Source organism: Typopeltis vanoorti, chromosome 6 (assembly GCF_054136105.1).
Source record: "Typopeltis vanoorti isolate ZY-2024b chromosome 6, IOZ_Tvanoo_1.0, whole genome shotgun sequence".
NCBI classification, from domain to species: Eukaryota; Metazoa; Arthropoda; class Arachnida; order Uropygi; family Thelyphonidae; genus Typopeltis; species Typopeltis vanoorti.
This window is the reverse complement of record NC_143554.1, coordinates 155,602,377-155,618,984: the sequence shown is the minus strand read 5'-3', so window position 1 is coordinate 155,618,984 and position 16,608 is coordinate 155,602,377. Positions and strand designations below refer to the sequence as shown.

General features: G+C 36.2%; 1 protein-coding gene across 4 annotated transcripts in view; it reads right to left on the bottom strand.

The window, feature by feature from the left end:
- Positions 1 to 16,608, bottom strand: part of LOC150106126 (uncharacterized) — a 424,317-nt gene that overhangs the window by 78,129 nt on the left and 329,580 nt on the right. For all 4 annotated transcript variants that reach the window (XM_090393871.1, XM_090393872.1, XM_090393873.1 and 1 more), the window contains one exon: positions 327 to 485. In XM_090393871.1, coding sequence (XP_090249997.1) covers positions 327 to 485 — 159 coding nt within the window. The remainder of the gene's footprint in view (positions 1 to 326; positions 486 to 16,608) is intronic.

The following is a 16,608-nucleotide window of genomic DNA, read 5'->3' as shown; positions in this document are numbered from 1 at the left end:
CCCTTATACATCGAAAGTGAGTAAGCTTGATGTTAATAAGACTGTGGGAATTGATGATATATCACCGCGTGTTTTTAGGAAATGTTGCAAGGAGTTGACATCTGCCTTGATATACTTGTTTACCATAAGTCTTACAATGGGCAAAATTCCAAAGTAATGGAAGGAAGGTAAGATTGCACCACTTCCTAAAGAGGGGACCAAGACTTAGGCTTCAAATTATATGCCATTCTCTGTCTGCTGTTGCAGTGAAATTAAGTTGATTAATTAATAAATGAAGCAAAGTGAATGCAGAATTATTAATAACAAAAAGGAAATTTAATACGTACCATAATATCCCTTGAAGTTAATCCATCTCCAGAGTCTGAAAACTTGTCAGGTATTGCATGACATTCTGACTGTAAATGTGCCTCCAAATTCATGCAAAGGATATTGTCTTTGCAGTATTGACAGGTGATAGTAGCATATTTGCAAGACCTTTCGTGATCCTGTGGAAGAAATAAAATAATAAAATATTGAGAATTGAAACTTTGTGTTACAAAACAGTTATTACCAGAAAGGTGTCCTAAGCTGAAAATCAGATTAGTAAACTAGTGTAGTCTATTTATATAAAAAATACACTGCCTTTTGGTTGGCTAATTTTCACATTCTCTACAAGCTGTTCAATGTTGCCACGATAGTGCACTACAATCATTTCTTTCAAAACAGAGGATTTTTTTCCTTTGTCTTTCTTCATAAGACAGCAGCCATTCAACTGTTTTAAAGAAAAATCTGTAAGGATGTAGATAGGTCATCTATACCATAAGTGACATTCACAATGGACTTCATTCTTGATAATTTCTAGCTAGCTATGTTCCATAGAGTGAGGAAATGGTAAAGAGAATCCAGAGGCAAATGACCAAGATGGTGATATGAAGTACTCCTTCCTGTAAGGATGGACTGAATGTTAGTGCAATAAACAACTGACTGTTATGCAGAAAAAAGAGGAGATGATAAAATATATGAGTTTCTAAAACAATTTTATAGAATTGATACAGAAGAAATTTTCTATACATGACAAGAAGGGAGAGCATAAAGGATCATTCCTCAAAATTTTGTAGCAATCGAGTTAGCAATGGCTTTAAGGACTAGATTTCATGCCTGGAGATTAGTGAATGAGAGGAATAGGTTGAAAGACCTACTCAGGAGTATTCAGTCATTGAATGCATTCAAGGAGCAATATGATAGGTATTGTGTGAATAGTTAGTCATACTTTTGTGATGAGTTTTCAGACTATAGAGAGATGTTTAATTAATAATTAGTCTTACATTGGACCAAGTTCCAAAGGAGCAGAAGGAAGCAAGATTATAAGCACTACATAAGGGAGGTGACAAGACATGCTTCAAATTATAGGCCAATTTGTGTTTAGATGTTTAGATTAAAGTGCTGGAGAGGTAAGTGAGGACCAAGAATCAGAATTGGGTTAATAATTTTTTTTTGGTATTTTCTGTATTTTCTTTGTTAAAGGAATATCACATTTCGCTAATCTGCTTGCTTATTACAATAAGGTGACAAGTGCATTAGACAAGGGAGTTGCATACATAGTGATACACTTAGATATTGTACACTTAGATTTTTTTGATAAAGCACTGATAAGTTGATAGTTAAACTGGAATAGATGGGATTGGATATTAGATTAGTGCATTGGAGATGGACTATCTGAAAGGTATCTTCAAGTTGTGTACTGGGGAGCAATATCCCAGAAGAGGAAAGTCACTAGTGGTGTGTCTCAAGGGTCTATTTTAGAACCACTGCAATTGACCTATGTGTTAATGGTATTTGGGAACATTTCAATGGGACTTGGTTGCCTGCAGATGATGCAAAGTTGGGAAGAACTTGATGAAAAGGGACTTTACAAGAGGACTTGAATAGACTGAGTAAATAGGCATGGAAGTGGGTTGTTAGTTCAATGTTGCAAAAGAGTATGGTTTTAAAAAAATCAGAAAGCAAGATAGGATGAAGAGTATAAATTTGGTGGGAATATATTGCAGGAGGTGGAGGAAACAAGTGATCTTGGGGTGATATGGGATAAGGATCTAAAGTTTTTAAAGGACACATTGTCAAAATTGTGAGGATAGCACAACAAATTATGTCGATGTGGAGTACACTGACATGTAGCAGTAAGAAGATTATGTTTTCATTGTATAAGACCTTGATTAGGCCACAGATTTAGTTACCTGGTTTTCAAAAGGATGAAGAGATATTGGAAAGGGTCAAGAGGCAAATGTTAAGTGGTTTACAGTCTGTGGAATGTTGAGCATGAAGAAAGGTTGAGAAAATGCAATTTGCAATATAATGGATAAGAAGAGGAGGCAGAGGTTATGATAGAGACAAATAAGTTGGTAAGGGGTTTTTATCAGATTAATGTGAAAGCATGTTGAAAATTTATTTATCACTAGGTTAGACTATAATAGATTTAGTTTAATCCTTTATCCCAGTGAGAGCAAACAAAGTTTGCACCTGAAAATATCTTCAGGACTAAATATAGTGTTGTACTATCTTATCCAGTAAGTAGTGCAACACCAAGGCAACTCGTGGCAAAGGTGGAGCAAGCTACCAGGCACTTCTAACCCAGTATCTCCCATAATGCAAAACACATTTCCTATGTGGATATGTATACTGTTATGCATTAAAGGGATTGGCCATCTACCCAGACTAGTTTCGACCTTTATTGAGGTCTCTTCAGTGGGAGCCAGGCCCAGAGCTGGAGATACCAGGCAGAAGCAGTAGCAAGTCATCTGTGCCTATGGGAGTTGCCAAAAGGTTTATCACCTTTTTTAAAAATTACTCTGGATTTAGAGACCTTTGCCACGAGTTGCCTTGGTGTTGCACTACTTACTGGATAAGATAGTACAACACTATATTTAGTCCTGAAGATATTTTCAGGCGCAAACTTTGTTTGCTCTCACTGGGATAAAGGATTAAACTAAATCTATTATAGTCTAACCTAGTGATAAATAAATTTTCAACATCTTTCTCTAAATCCAGAGTAATTTTTAAAAAAGGTGATAAACCTTTTGACAACTCCCATAGGCACAGATGACTTGCTACTGCTTCTGCCTGGTATCTCCAGCTCTGGGCCTGGCTCCCACTGAAGAGACCTCAATAAAGGTCGAAACTAGTCTGGGTAGATGGCCAATCCCTTTAATGCATAACAGTATACATATCCACATAGGAAATGTGTTTTGCATTATGGGAGATACTGGGTTAGAAGTGCCTGGTAGCTTGCTCCACCTTTGCCACGAGTTGCCTTGGTGTTGCACTACTTACTGGATAAGATAGTACAACACTATATTTAGTCCTGAAGATATTTTCAGGCGCAAACTTTGTTTGCTCTCACTGGGATAAAGGATTAAACTAAATCTATTATTATTATAATGTGAAAGCAGTTTTTCATAGAATGGTTAGAGAGAGAGAGAGAGAGAGAGAGAGAATGAGAACAAGAAGTCATTCCAGCAAGCTGTATAAGAAGAGTGTGAGCAAGAGAGTAAGAAGTAGGTTTTTTTTCAAGGAGAGTGGTGAATGATTGGAATGCATTACCCAAGAGTGTGGTAACTGCAGAAAATGTGAGTTTTTAAGGTACAGTATGATGAGTAGTATGTGCAAGAGAGGAACATCTCATGATGAGTCTTCGGCATCTCTGTTCAAGTCTCATAAATAATAATAATAATAAAAAATGGGCAATTACTGTATAAACAAAGTTATAGTGCAAAAAATAAATAAAAATAATAATAATTTTAAAAAATTCAGGAACTATCAGCAGCTGCTTATAAAAATTTTATCTTTGAACCCTTGCATTCTTTAAAGAACTCATGAATCTATTACATCACAGAATATTTGTTCAGTATTAATATCTTGAAAATATTCAAGCCAACATGGAGTCAGACTCATTATGAGAGACCAAACTCTGTACAGTCCACAAAACATAACATGACTTGAAAACATCCATTCAGTGTTGAAGCATTCTTTTCCCCTCCTGCAAAATGTGTCACACATTCACCACTTAACATACAAAATTTCTACTCTCTCACCCTTATACAGTTTACAAACACATGTTCTGTCATTCCTCCTACGACCATTCCACTATTTCTACTTTATGTAATATTTCCCCAATATCTATATTATAGTCTCCTGTCACTAGCTTATATGTCTCAATCATATTGCATTTTTCTCCATTCCATTTAGCTCTGCAGCATATTTTTTAAATTACGATTATTATTGCACATGTGTCTCCATGTAGTCTGAAAGCACAATACAAGAGATTCAAACTGTATATACAGTATCCATCATACCTCTCATTAAACTCGGCTGCCCTGGTTGGTCAAGTGGTTAGTGTACCCACTCTCTAACAAAAAGGTTGCAGGTTCAAATCACACTGCAGGCATGGATGTTTGTGAATGTTTTACCTTGTGTAATGTTATAACCTTTGATATGGTATAGTATGACCTTCACTGTCCTTGTGCCATTAAAATCATAAATCATCATCATCCTTGTTATACTCACTGACAGACAAAACACGCATAGTAGATTGGAGCAACTCATTCCACTCATTCACCAAGGGAAGCTTCTGTGCTCAAGTCAGGTTTTTGGGGATGAAGAAGCGGTTCAGAAGATCCAGAGGCAAGTCACCAAAATGGTGAGCGGGCTGTGGAAAGTTACCTATGACAACAGATTAATATTATCATTATTATTAACATCTAATCTCCATTGAGTCAAAGGACTCATTGCAGGAGACTAAAAAAGTCCATCAAACAGTGCTTTAAACCCATTCACAGTTTGTGAAATCACCACACTTTCAGGCAAGACCCACTTACCAGTCTCCATGCAAAAAAAAAAAAAAATCTGCTTCTCACTCCCCTGCTCACACCCGCCTTATACACCTTCCTTATAAAGGGTATAGTTCTACCCATGCCTCTCTGTACTCTATGAAAAATAGATGGGGGGATTCTGTGATCCTCCACATTAATATTATCATTATTATTATTATTATTATTATTATTATTATTATTAAGGGTATCTCCATAGAGTCAGTAGACTCATTGTGGGAGACCCAAACTATCAAAACAATATCTATCGTATCTGTTCTTGAATTCATTCACAGACAAAGAACTCACAACTGAGTCAGGCAATGCATTTCACTCATTCACCACCCTCCAGGCAAAAAACCGCATTCTTACACCCTTGTTAACCACACTTTTCCTTATTTTCCGGGGATGACTTCCTGTTCTTCCATCACTATCACACAGCTGAAATGATGGAGAGATGGAGGGATTAATAGATGGGTGGATTCTGTGGACTGCAAAAGTTGGTGGAGAGGCATAAAAGAGGGGATATAATTGAAACATAGAAATTACTAAAAGGGTTTATAGAATTGGAGTTGTTGCAGATGAAATATATCAGCAGTTGGCTAGAGAAGGGTTCATCACTGGAAATGGAGTAAATGTAGTTAACAAGGGTGTGAGGAGTAGATATTTTGTTAAGAGAGTTGGTGAATAAGTGGAATGGGGTGCCACAGTTTGTTGTGAGTGCATTGTCTATCAGTGAGGTCAAGGAGAGATATAATAGATATTATGGATAGTTTGGATTTCAATAATAATAATAATAATTAAGGGAATGTACAGTGCAGAGCTTGGCACAGTGCACACTAACAGGCAAAGAAAAGTTTCTCATCTCTGCTTATTCACGTGTTCTTCAATAAGCAAGTAATCCTGTGAGCCACCTTAGCAATATGTCCTCTGAACTTCAATTCTCTATCTACCAACATTCCCAAAGTACTAGCTTCATCAATTTCCAGGAGTACTGATCCATCAATATAGTACATTGCAATCTTTTCATTCCATATATCTGGAGTGACTATCAATCGCCTCACATTTCTACAATCTCACGCAAGATTGAAAGACTGCAGAAATGCCAGGCAACAACTGATTTCCTTTCATCTCTTTCTCTCTCTCTCTCTCTCTCTCTCTCTCTCTCTAGCAATTGAACAATGTTTCTGCAATCTTCTGATCTCACACTTGCCGGAAGAACTCCACATAAGTGTACTATTTCTTCCATAATGTTCTCTTCTGAGAACAATATGGAAGAAATTTCAGGAGGTGTCTTCTCCTGATTTCCCACCACTGCATTTTCAACAATATCGCTGGCATTGACATCTTCTGAACTTCTGTTAACATTCTCTAGTCTGCCCTATCATATATTTTATTCTCTCTGAGGTCTCACTCTCAAAGCATTTCCTATAAATATAGGAAATGTATATACATCAATGCCAGGAGTATCAGGAGTTTTTGGCATTGGTCAGCTTGATTTGGCAAAACATTATAGGCATCAGTGAGATGTGACAGAAAATTATATAGTTACAGGGTTTGAATGTAAAAGATGTTGTATTTTCAGGGAGGATAGAGAGAAAAGGACAGGAGGAGATTATTGCTGAAGAATTACAACCAACAAAATTAGAAATTAAAGAGGATTTTTAGTGTTGGGAGATTCATTAGAATCTGGAGTGATGAAGAAGCCAATAGGATGAACTATATTGTTAGTTGCTGACGTCTACATCTTCCTGTAGACCGATGGGGAGGGGGCAATCCACATGAAGATGTAGATATCATTTATCAACAATTAGCAGATAAATTAGCAGATTGAATAGAGGCTAAACAATTATTATAGGAAACTTCAACTATGAGGACAAAGATTGGAGAGGGAAAAGGAGGCATGGCAAGATAGAAGTGGAACTTATACAGTTGCTCAGGGATAATTACTTGAAATAATATGTTATAGAGGAGACCAAGGGTTTGAGAGTGATGGATCTGGTAATAGCATCAGAAGATGTAGAATCCATAATCAAGTAGACAGATTCTCTGCCTCCAACTGGGAAGAGTGACCATGCAGTCTTTTTCTGGGAAATTGCTAAATATTTGGAATTCCGATAATATTGACATACTTAGGAGGCATTTTGGAGCAGTGTCATGGCTTGAGAAGTTACAAGAAAAGAATGTCAGTTCTGCATGGGAAGTGGTCAGAGACTGTTTGAGAGAAGCAGTATCAGACTGCTTACCTAAGGTCAGTATGATAAAACAAGTGGGGATTAAGAGGATGAGTAAAGATATGAAGCAAGAATTACCAAAAAGAAAAACACTGTGGAAGGAATATAAATACAAAGGTGATCAGCATACTTTGAGTAGTATGGTAACACAGGCGAAATCAAATTCTGAGAGAAAATTAGCTAAGCAGGCCAAAGTACCAAAAGATTTTCTTCATTATGTAGCAAGTAAGAGGAATGCATTTTTGAAAATTATGGAGACAACTACTGTGTTTGAATAAAAACTTTAGTTTAATATAACTAAAATCTACATTCGACGTTTCGACCTTTATGTCAGGGTCATCTTCTGGAGCATACAAATATACACAGGAAACAAGCTATACTACAATCAAACTGGTTCGTTAAAGACACTGACCAACTGCTACCACAATTGTTGGCCTGACCTCTGGTGAAAAAAATTAAAAAAAATAAAAAATAAAAAAATAAAATTATACATCAACACTAGAGTCCTATTATTAGTGTTGTCTACTATATATATATATTAACATCATTCCAGCCAGTTGGTATGGAATGGTTTCTAATACTAGTTACGGATTGGCTAGAGTCCTGACTTATGTTGGATCTTTCATATTAGGTAGGCCGAATGTGTGCCATCCAGATCCTTGGAATTTTCAGAGGAAATTAAGAGGAAAATTACTATGATAGGATGACTTTAATCAATACTGATAGTAGGAAACAGAGGCAAAAGAAATTGTTGAGTTGCTGAGTGATCATTTCACAAAGGTGTATCCAGGTGGAGATTTTGCAGTTGCTAATATGACAGAGATGCATGTCAAAATTGTGATAGATGAACAGAAGGTGTTTAGCATTTTGAAAAATATTAATCTGAATACAGCAGTGGGACTGAAGGACATGTAAGACAACGTACTGTGTGAATGTGCAAGAGAACTGGCATTACCTCTGATGAGGTTGTTCAATCTAAGTTCAGCTTTGGCAAGCCTCCAAGGGAGTGAAAAGAGGGTAAAATAGTTCCATTATGAAAAGGTGGCCCCAAGACGGAGGTAACAAACAACAGAACAATTAATATATGAGGAGTGGGATGCAATACTCTATATAGTGGGCAGCACGGCTTTGTGAAGGGTGATCAGAATGCATTATGGAAAATTATGGAGGCAACTACCATGTTAGAGCAAAACTTTAGTTTAATATACACCAAAATGAACACTCGACGTTTCAACCTTCATATCAAGGTCATCATCTGGAGCATACACATATATACAGAGAAACAAGCTGCACTTCAATCTATATGGTTTGCTAAAGTTACTGACCAATTGTTACAACAATTATTGGCCTGACCTCTGGTGAAAAAAAAAAAAAAACCTTTACTACATCAAACCTAGAGTCCTATTATTATTATTTTCTGTTGGGTTACAAAATTACATTGGGCTGGAGAGCAACATGTTTATATATATATATATGACAGAATGATCATTAACTCGGTTAACATACATAGTTTTATGAAGAGCTGAATGACTAGAACTGAGATTTAAGTAAAAAGGTTTTAATATAAAAACACTACTAGTTTCGGCCTATATATATATATATATATATATATATATATATATATATATAAAATAAAAATAAAAAACTGTGATTATACATATAAATTTCAACCAATTGATATGGAATAGTTTCCAATAAAAGCTGAAAATTGCTTCAAGTCCTAAAGTATGCTAGATACTAAGTAGGCTGAATATGTGCCATCCAAATTCTTGGAATTTTTATGCCACCATTATTGTTGAGATTAGGGTGGTTAATCAGAATTTCACAGTGACGGCTGAGTTGGTAATAACCAGGACATATGAGCAGTACAAAGCATAGGCCAGAAGGGTAATAAGTGTGGAAAGAAAGGCAAAAGCAGAGTGTGAAAGGAAATTAGCAGTGCATGCCAAAGATACTCTGAAACAGTTCTTTCAATATATTGCAAGTAAAAGGAACAATTTTCATAGAAGAATGATTTTAATAAATGTGGATGGTAGGGAGATAACTGAATCAATCAAAATTTGAATCAATCAAAATAGTATGAATAATATAAGCACGTAAACACAAGAAAGATATTTAATTAGCCAAATATTTCGGTCTGAAAATTGCAGACCATCTTCAGTGGCACTACAAGAACAGTTTTAAAAAATACAAGATAGAATACTATAACTATAACAGCCATACAGATCATTTAAAAATGGTCTGTATGGCTGGTATCTTATTAGGAAATAGAAAAATCATGTCCTTTTGACAGGATGAGGGTTTTGCTATCAGTTAGAGGATGTCTGGATATACTGACAATCCAATTATCTGGAGTTTAAGGGACTTGAATTGTTTAGAAGAAAGAGCTTCATATTTGCAGTTTAGATGTTGACTTAGTTTATTATATGCTCGTTGAGTAGAACGTTTAGCCACATTTAGAACTATGTGTGAAAGATGTGGATCCAAGTTTGTGGAAATATAGGTGTGAAGATCAGAAATATGATGACTATTAATAGGATTGTCAATATATCCGGACGTCCTCTAACTGATAGCGAAACCTGCACCTGTCAAAAGGACATGATTTTTCCATTCTAAACCATTGTTCCTAATAAGATGCTATATCTAGATTTCCTAGTTAACATTGAACGGAACCTCAGTCATCTAACTAGTGATAAAGCTAATGCTCTTCGCCTAGAAGTCGCTTCTTCTCTACTTAAGGCCAAACTTCCTCCTTCCAACATATCTCTTTCTGAAATGAAATCTTTAAGTCCTTGACAAAAAACAGTCACCTCATTATCACCAAAGCTGATAAGTTAAAAGCAACAGTAGTTATGGATTCTGCAAATTACAGAAGAAAACTTTCTCTTTTACTTTGAGATTGCTCCACATATCAAGAACTTGATTATGATGCAACCAACAGACAACAAAAGAAATTAAATTCTCTCCTAGATGAAGTCATCAGTTTAGACAGAGACACAATTCAAAGACTTAAAACTCATTTTGCAAGACCTCCTAGATTTTATGGTCTTCCTAAAATGCATAAGATTGACTTTCCTCTTCGTCCAATAGTAGATTTTATTGATTCTCCTACTTACTGTATAGCCAAATATCTAGCTAAATTATTGAAATCTCACATAGGCAACTCTAGTTCCTTTCTAAAAAACTCCTCAGATTTCTTAGAAAAATTGAAAAATATCTCATTGTCACCTACAGATCTTATGGTGAGCTTTGATATAGAATCTTTATATACAAATGTACCTCTCAAGGAGACTTTAAAATTACTGGCTGACATCTTTCCAGAAGACATTATAAAACTATTCGATTTCGTAATACACTCTGGATATTTCTTATGTCAAAACAAATTTTACAGCCAAGTAGAAGGAATGGCCATGGGAAGTTCTCTCTCTCCTACTTTAGCCAACTTTTATTAAGAACATCTAGAAAAAGTCCTCTTCTCATCTATTTTCCCTCAATCATCCTTTTGGGTAAGATATATAGATGACATCTTTACTATATGGCCTCACAACAAAGACTCCTTACCTTCTTTTTTAAACAATATCAATTCCTTACATCATCGTATAAAGTTTGCGATGGAAATTGAAAAAACAACCAGTTATCATTTTTAGACGTTCTCCTCATCCATTCACCTTCAAATACTCTTACAGCTACAGTTTACAGGAAACCAATGTTCACAGGTCAGTATATTCTTAAAGAATCAGCCCATCATCCTTGTTAAAAAACAGGAATCATAAAATGTCTAATCAGAAGAGCCAAAACTAATTGTTCTACTTCTAATTTTCTACAGAAAGAACTTTCTACTATCCAACAACACATGAAAGTCAATGGCTTTTCCGAAAAGAGTACACAACATCTTCTCAATTCTTATAATCCACCACTAAACAACAAAGATTCAATACGTCGAGTTCCAATTCCATACATCTCTGGGATTTCATAACCTATCTCAAGAATTCTAAAGAAATATGAGTTAACAGATATGTATTCACCTATTAACAAATTATCTTCTCATCTTCCTTCTCCTAAAGACAAACGCTCAACTATGTCTCTTCCCGAAGTTTATCAAATTCCCTGCAACTGTGATCTCTCCTATTTTGGACAAACTGGATGCTCTCTTGAAAAAAGAATCCAAGAACATCAATCCTCCATTCATCACAACAAACCTGAAAAATCTGGATTGGCTCAGCACAGGATTGAAACTAACCACAACATCCTTTCGTCAAAAACTTGCCTCTTACATAGATCCCGCTATAAATTTGAACGTTTATTCAAAGAAAGCATAGAGGTCTTACTCCATCGTCCTAACCTGAATCGGAATGACTATATATCTGTATCAAAAATCTGGGAAAGTCTAATCAGGATAACTCATTAATTCATATTAATTTTGTTATTTAATATTATTAATTAATATCTTTGTTTCACTCATGTCTCTGCTTAAAAAGATTCTCTTTAATACTTAGTGATATAACATCACGTGGCTTGTTCTATTTTTAAATGATCTATTGTTAGTATTCCACCTTGTATTTTTTAAAACTGTTCTTGTAGTGCCACTGAAGATGGTCTGCAATTTTCAGACCGAAATATTTAGCTAATTAAATATCTTCTTGTGTTTACGTGCTTATATTATTCAATCTATATGTCACAAGTATACTTAAAATATCAAATCAAAATAGTAGACTTAACTTACTAAGTGAACACTGCAAGAGTATATCATCCAGTTGGAGATATTGCTCTCTCTCTATGAGAGAGAGAGCAATATCTCCATATCTCTATCTCTCTCTCTCTCTCTCTCTCTCCATGAGAGAGAGAGAGAGAGAGAGAGGCAAATAGTCATATGGAAACGGAGGTAAATGTAGGTGCACACTACCTTGATTTGAATACAAATATGGGATTAGATGGTATATCAGCTCGAGTTTGATGTGAAGATGCTAGGGAAGTGTCAATGCTTTTGACCACATTGTTTAATCAAACTCTCGGCTATGAATTAGTCTCAAGGGAGTGGAAAGAGTGGAATATAGTTCCATTGCATAAAGGAGGCTCCAAGACTGATGTAGCCAATTACCAAACAATCAGCATATCAGAGTTGTTGTCAAAGTGCTACAGAAGTTGATTAACAGCAAAATACAGGAATGGATAAATGAAAATGGGATACTGAATGGGGGAAGGCAGCATAGTTTTCTGAAGGTTGTGCCTCAATAACTTGCTCATGTTTTATAATACAGTGACAGCTGAGTTCAATAAAGGTAATAGATTTACAGTGATACTGCTGGACTTTGCAAAAGCCTTTGACAAGATACTACATGGAATTTAATAAATAAATTGCAGCAAACGGGGTTGGATACAAAGATAGTAAAGTGGATAAGAAGATGATTGATGGAGAGATATCAGAGAGTAGTTTATTCAAGAGTAGCGTCCAGAAGAAGGCCTTTGACTAGTAGTGTACCATAGGGCTCTGCTCTTGAGCTCCTACTATTTCATTTGTACATTAATGATATAGAAAAGGATCTGAGAGGAGCTGCTCAGTTGTTTGTCGCTGATGAAAAATTAGGTAGAGCAATAGGTAATACAGATGTTCTTAATTAGGTAGAGCAATAGTTAATACAGATGTTGTTAAAATTTTGCAGGATGATTTGGTTAGACTGACAGTCTGGAAAAGGAAAATGGATGTCAGTTTAATGTGGCAAAGTGTAAGGTTATGCATTTTGGGGTGAAAAAATTACCAGCTGCATACCACATGGATGGAATTGTACTCCAGGAAATTGACAAAGCCAGAGATTTTGGAGTATTAGTGAATAAGGAGTTAAAGTTTAGAGGGCACATAGCAAAACTGGCTAAAGCAGCTCATCAGATTACTTGGTAGCTGAAGAATACTTTGACAAGTAGAGACAAGGAGGTTATTAATCCTCTTTATCGAGCCTCGATAAGACTCCATCTTGAGTATTGTGCACAGATTTGGTCCTGGATTTCTTAGCAATGAGAAAGAGGTGGAGAGGATTTAGATGCAAGTGACCAAAATGTTAGCAGATCTATGGAATGAACCTTACAAGAAGACGTTGAAGATTTGTTAGTTACATAAATTGGTTAACAAGCAGAAAAGGGGTGATATGATTGAGACATACAAATTATTATTATTATTATTATGTGAAACCTCCAAAGAGTCCAAAGACTCATAGATGGAGGGCACCACTCTACAACTCTCTGCCTCCACCACCCAATCCACCAACCACAACAAACAGCAACTACCATCATCCACCGCACTAATACCATCTACAGCCCAGCACCACCAATACTAGTATTTTCCCAGACAATCACAAACATCCGTGCCCACAGTAGGATTCAAACCCATAGCCTTTTGGCTGGAGAACAGATATGCTAGCCACTAGGTCAACCCAGGCAGGCTGAAAGATTTCTGAAGGGGTTTTACTGAATTACTGAAGGATTTTTTACAGGATTAATACACAGGAAATTTTTCAGAACAGATATAGCAGTGGGAGAATTAGGAACCATCCTTGGAAACTGAACAAGAGAGTGTTAGAAATAGATTTTTTTTGCTCTGAGAGTGGTGAATGAGTGAAATGGGTTGCAAGAGTCTGTTGGGGGTGCCATGACTATGAATGAGTTCAAATCAAAGTAGGATAGACACTGTGCAAATGTTGGTGGGAGAACTAGGAACCATCCTTGGAAACTGAGCAAGATTGTTAAGACTAGATTTTTTGCTTTGAGAGTGGTGAATGAGTGGAATAGGTTGCCAGAGTCTGTTGTGGGTGCCATGAGTTCAAATCAAAGTATGATAGATACTGCGCAAATGTTGGTTAGTGTTTGGCATGATGTTTAGAGCCTCCCCCAATGAGTCTCAGGACTCCATGGAGTAGCCCATATTAATAATATGCATCTTCCTTGTCCAATGAATTTGTCATCTTGATGTATTAAATAAGCAGATTGCTAAGACACGGCCTTTCCTTAACAAACCCATGCTGACCTATGGGTCAGCATGGGTTTGTTAAGGAATATATGGAAGATACTGCTATTATCAACTCAATTCTGAATTCCAGTCCTCACTAACCTCTCCAACATCTTAACCACAACCCTAGAGACATAAATCAGCCTATAATTTGTAGAGTCATTCTTATCATTCCTTTTGTGAAGTGGAAGAATTTTTGTTCTCTTTACACTTCTTTGTGATATGGCCTGTTGCAAGATTCATGTTAAACAGGTATGTAAATGGTACCATTACCTTTTTAGAACTTTGCTTCCAGTTACACAGCGATATGTTGTCAGGTCCTACTACCTTATTTTTTAACATCAAGTTTGCTTAATTTTTGACACTCTTCACTCACTATCAGTCCCTCCTTCATCATACCCTCTACACTCAAATTCCTCATGATGCTGCATTTATGAAGATTAATTACACTGATAAACTGCTCATTGAATACCTCAACTATATACAGTGGTACTTCGACTTACAAACTTAATTCCTTCCTGAGTTCGTATCTCGAAAAGTATGTATCTTGAAACCCAATTTTCCATTATATGTTATGGGAAATCAATTAATCCATTCCCAGATTCAAAATTAAAAAAAAAAAATTCAAAATATAAAAAACTATCCTCAACTAAATGAAGAAAATGCAAAGAAATGGAGAAGGAGTGAGAAGATGCATTTTTACACTATAAATATGCATTTTGTATACTGTTACATATTAATTTTTATTTATGAAATCCCTGGTTTTACATGATTAGTATGAAAATCATCTTCCATTAAATTGTAAAAAAAAATCAGTTTTCTTGTGGCTGGTTTTTGTGGTTCAGGAGTTTTCAATTTGTTGTCATCAGTTGCTTCTTTTTGTCTCTTAAGTGAGGGAGGTTTAAAAAAATCTATCCAACGTTGATTGAATCTGTCGTTTCCTTAACACCCTTCTAAAGTGATTAATGACATCGTCATTGAAAATATTGGTGGTTCTAGAAACAACACCTTCATTTGGATGCCACTTGTTAACCAATTCTTGCAAATTGCTGCAGTGCTGCACGATTTTTTTTACATCACATGTTGGAATTGCTCCCTTTTTGTTGCTGTCTTCTTCGTCCTCTGAAGACATTTGCTTTTCCTACTCATTCTTTTCTTTTTCCTGCTTTTTCTTAACTCCTGTAGCTCTTCAGTGGTCAGCTCAACACTGTGCTCCTCTACCAGCTCCTCTACATCTGCTTCATCAACTTCCAAATGCATGGTCTTTCCCAGGGAGATAACTGTATCTGTACAATGTCAATTTCACTTTCAGGTCCTTCCAGTGCAGTTCCTCGTCGGGCCATAACTTTTTCCAGGCTGATTTTAGAGTTCTCACAGAAACATCTTCCAATGCCTGACTAATAAGACGCAAACAATGAAGAATATTGAAGTGATTCTTCCAGAATTCCCTGAGGGTTAATTCTGTGTCGGTGATAACTTCGGAACATCTTTGGAAAAGAGCTTTGGTATAAAGGTTTTTGAAGTTGGAAATAACATATTGATCCATTGGTTGTAGGAGTGGTGTGGTATTAGGAGGCAAGAACTTAATTTTGATGAAATTAAACTCTTCATCTAAATGTTCTTCCAACAGTAGTGGATGTGCTGGAGTACTGTCCATTATAAGAAGAACTTTCTCAGGCAGACTCTTTTCTTGTAGGTATCATTTCACTGTGGGAGCAAAGACCTCTATCATCCACTCACAGAAGAATTGCCTGGTTACCCAGGCTCTGCTGTTACCTCTCCACATAACACTGAGTTTGGGCCTGTTAACTTTCTGCTTTTTAAAGACTCTAGGATTTTCAGAGTGGTAAAACAACAGAGGTTTTATCTTCAGGCCACCACTGGCATTGGCACAAAAAGCAAAGTTAGTCTGTCTTTCATTGGCATGTGTCCTGGCAATGACATTTCCTCCTTAGTGATGAACGTTCTCTTAGGCATTTCCTTCCAGAAAAGCCCAGTTTCATTGTAGTTGAAAACTTGTTCTGGCCTATAACCTTCTGACTCCATCAGTTTCTGAAATTCCTTCACGAACCTTTCAGCGGCTTCTTTGTCAGCACTAGAACCTTCTCCATGTCTAACAACACTATGGATACCGGTTCTATTCTTGAATTTCTCAAACCATCCTTTGCTAGCTTTAAACTTCGCCAATGTCTTTGCTACTGCTAGTGGATGGCAAGTTCTGTGAAAGATCTTTGTAAATAGTTTGAGCTTGTAAACAGATCATGTTTTGAGATACACCATCTCCTTTCAGTTGCATGTCATTAATCCAGATGAGTAGTAAAGTTTCCATTTCTTCCATAACTTTATTTCTTTGAGAGGATACAATAGATACTCCTTTGGCCACATTTAGTTCCTTATAAAAATCTGCATTCTTGACAATTGTAGTTATGGTGAATTTGACCAAGCCATACTGCTTGCACAGATCACTTTGCCTGACTCCTTTCTCATATTTTTCCAGAATCTCTTTCTTAATATCTATTGTAAATTTCTTCTTTTC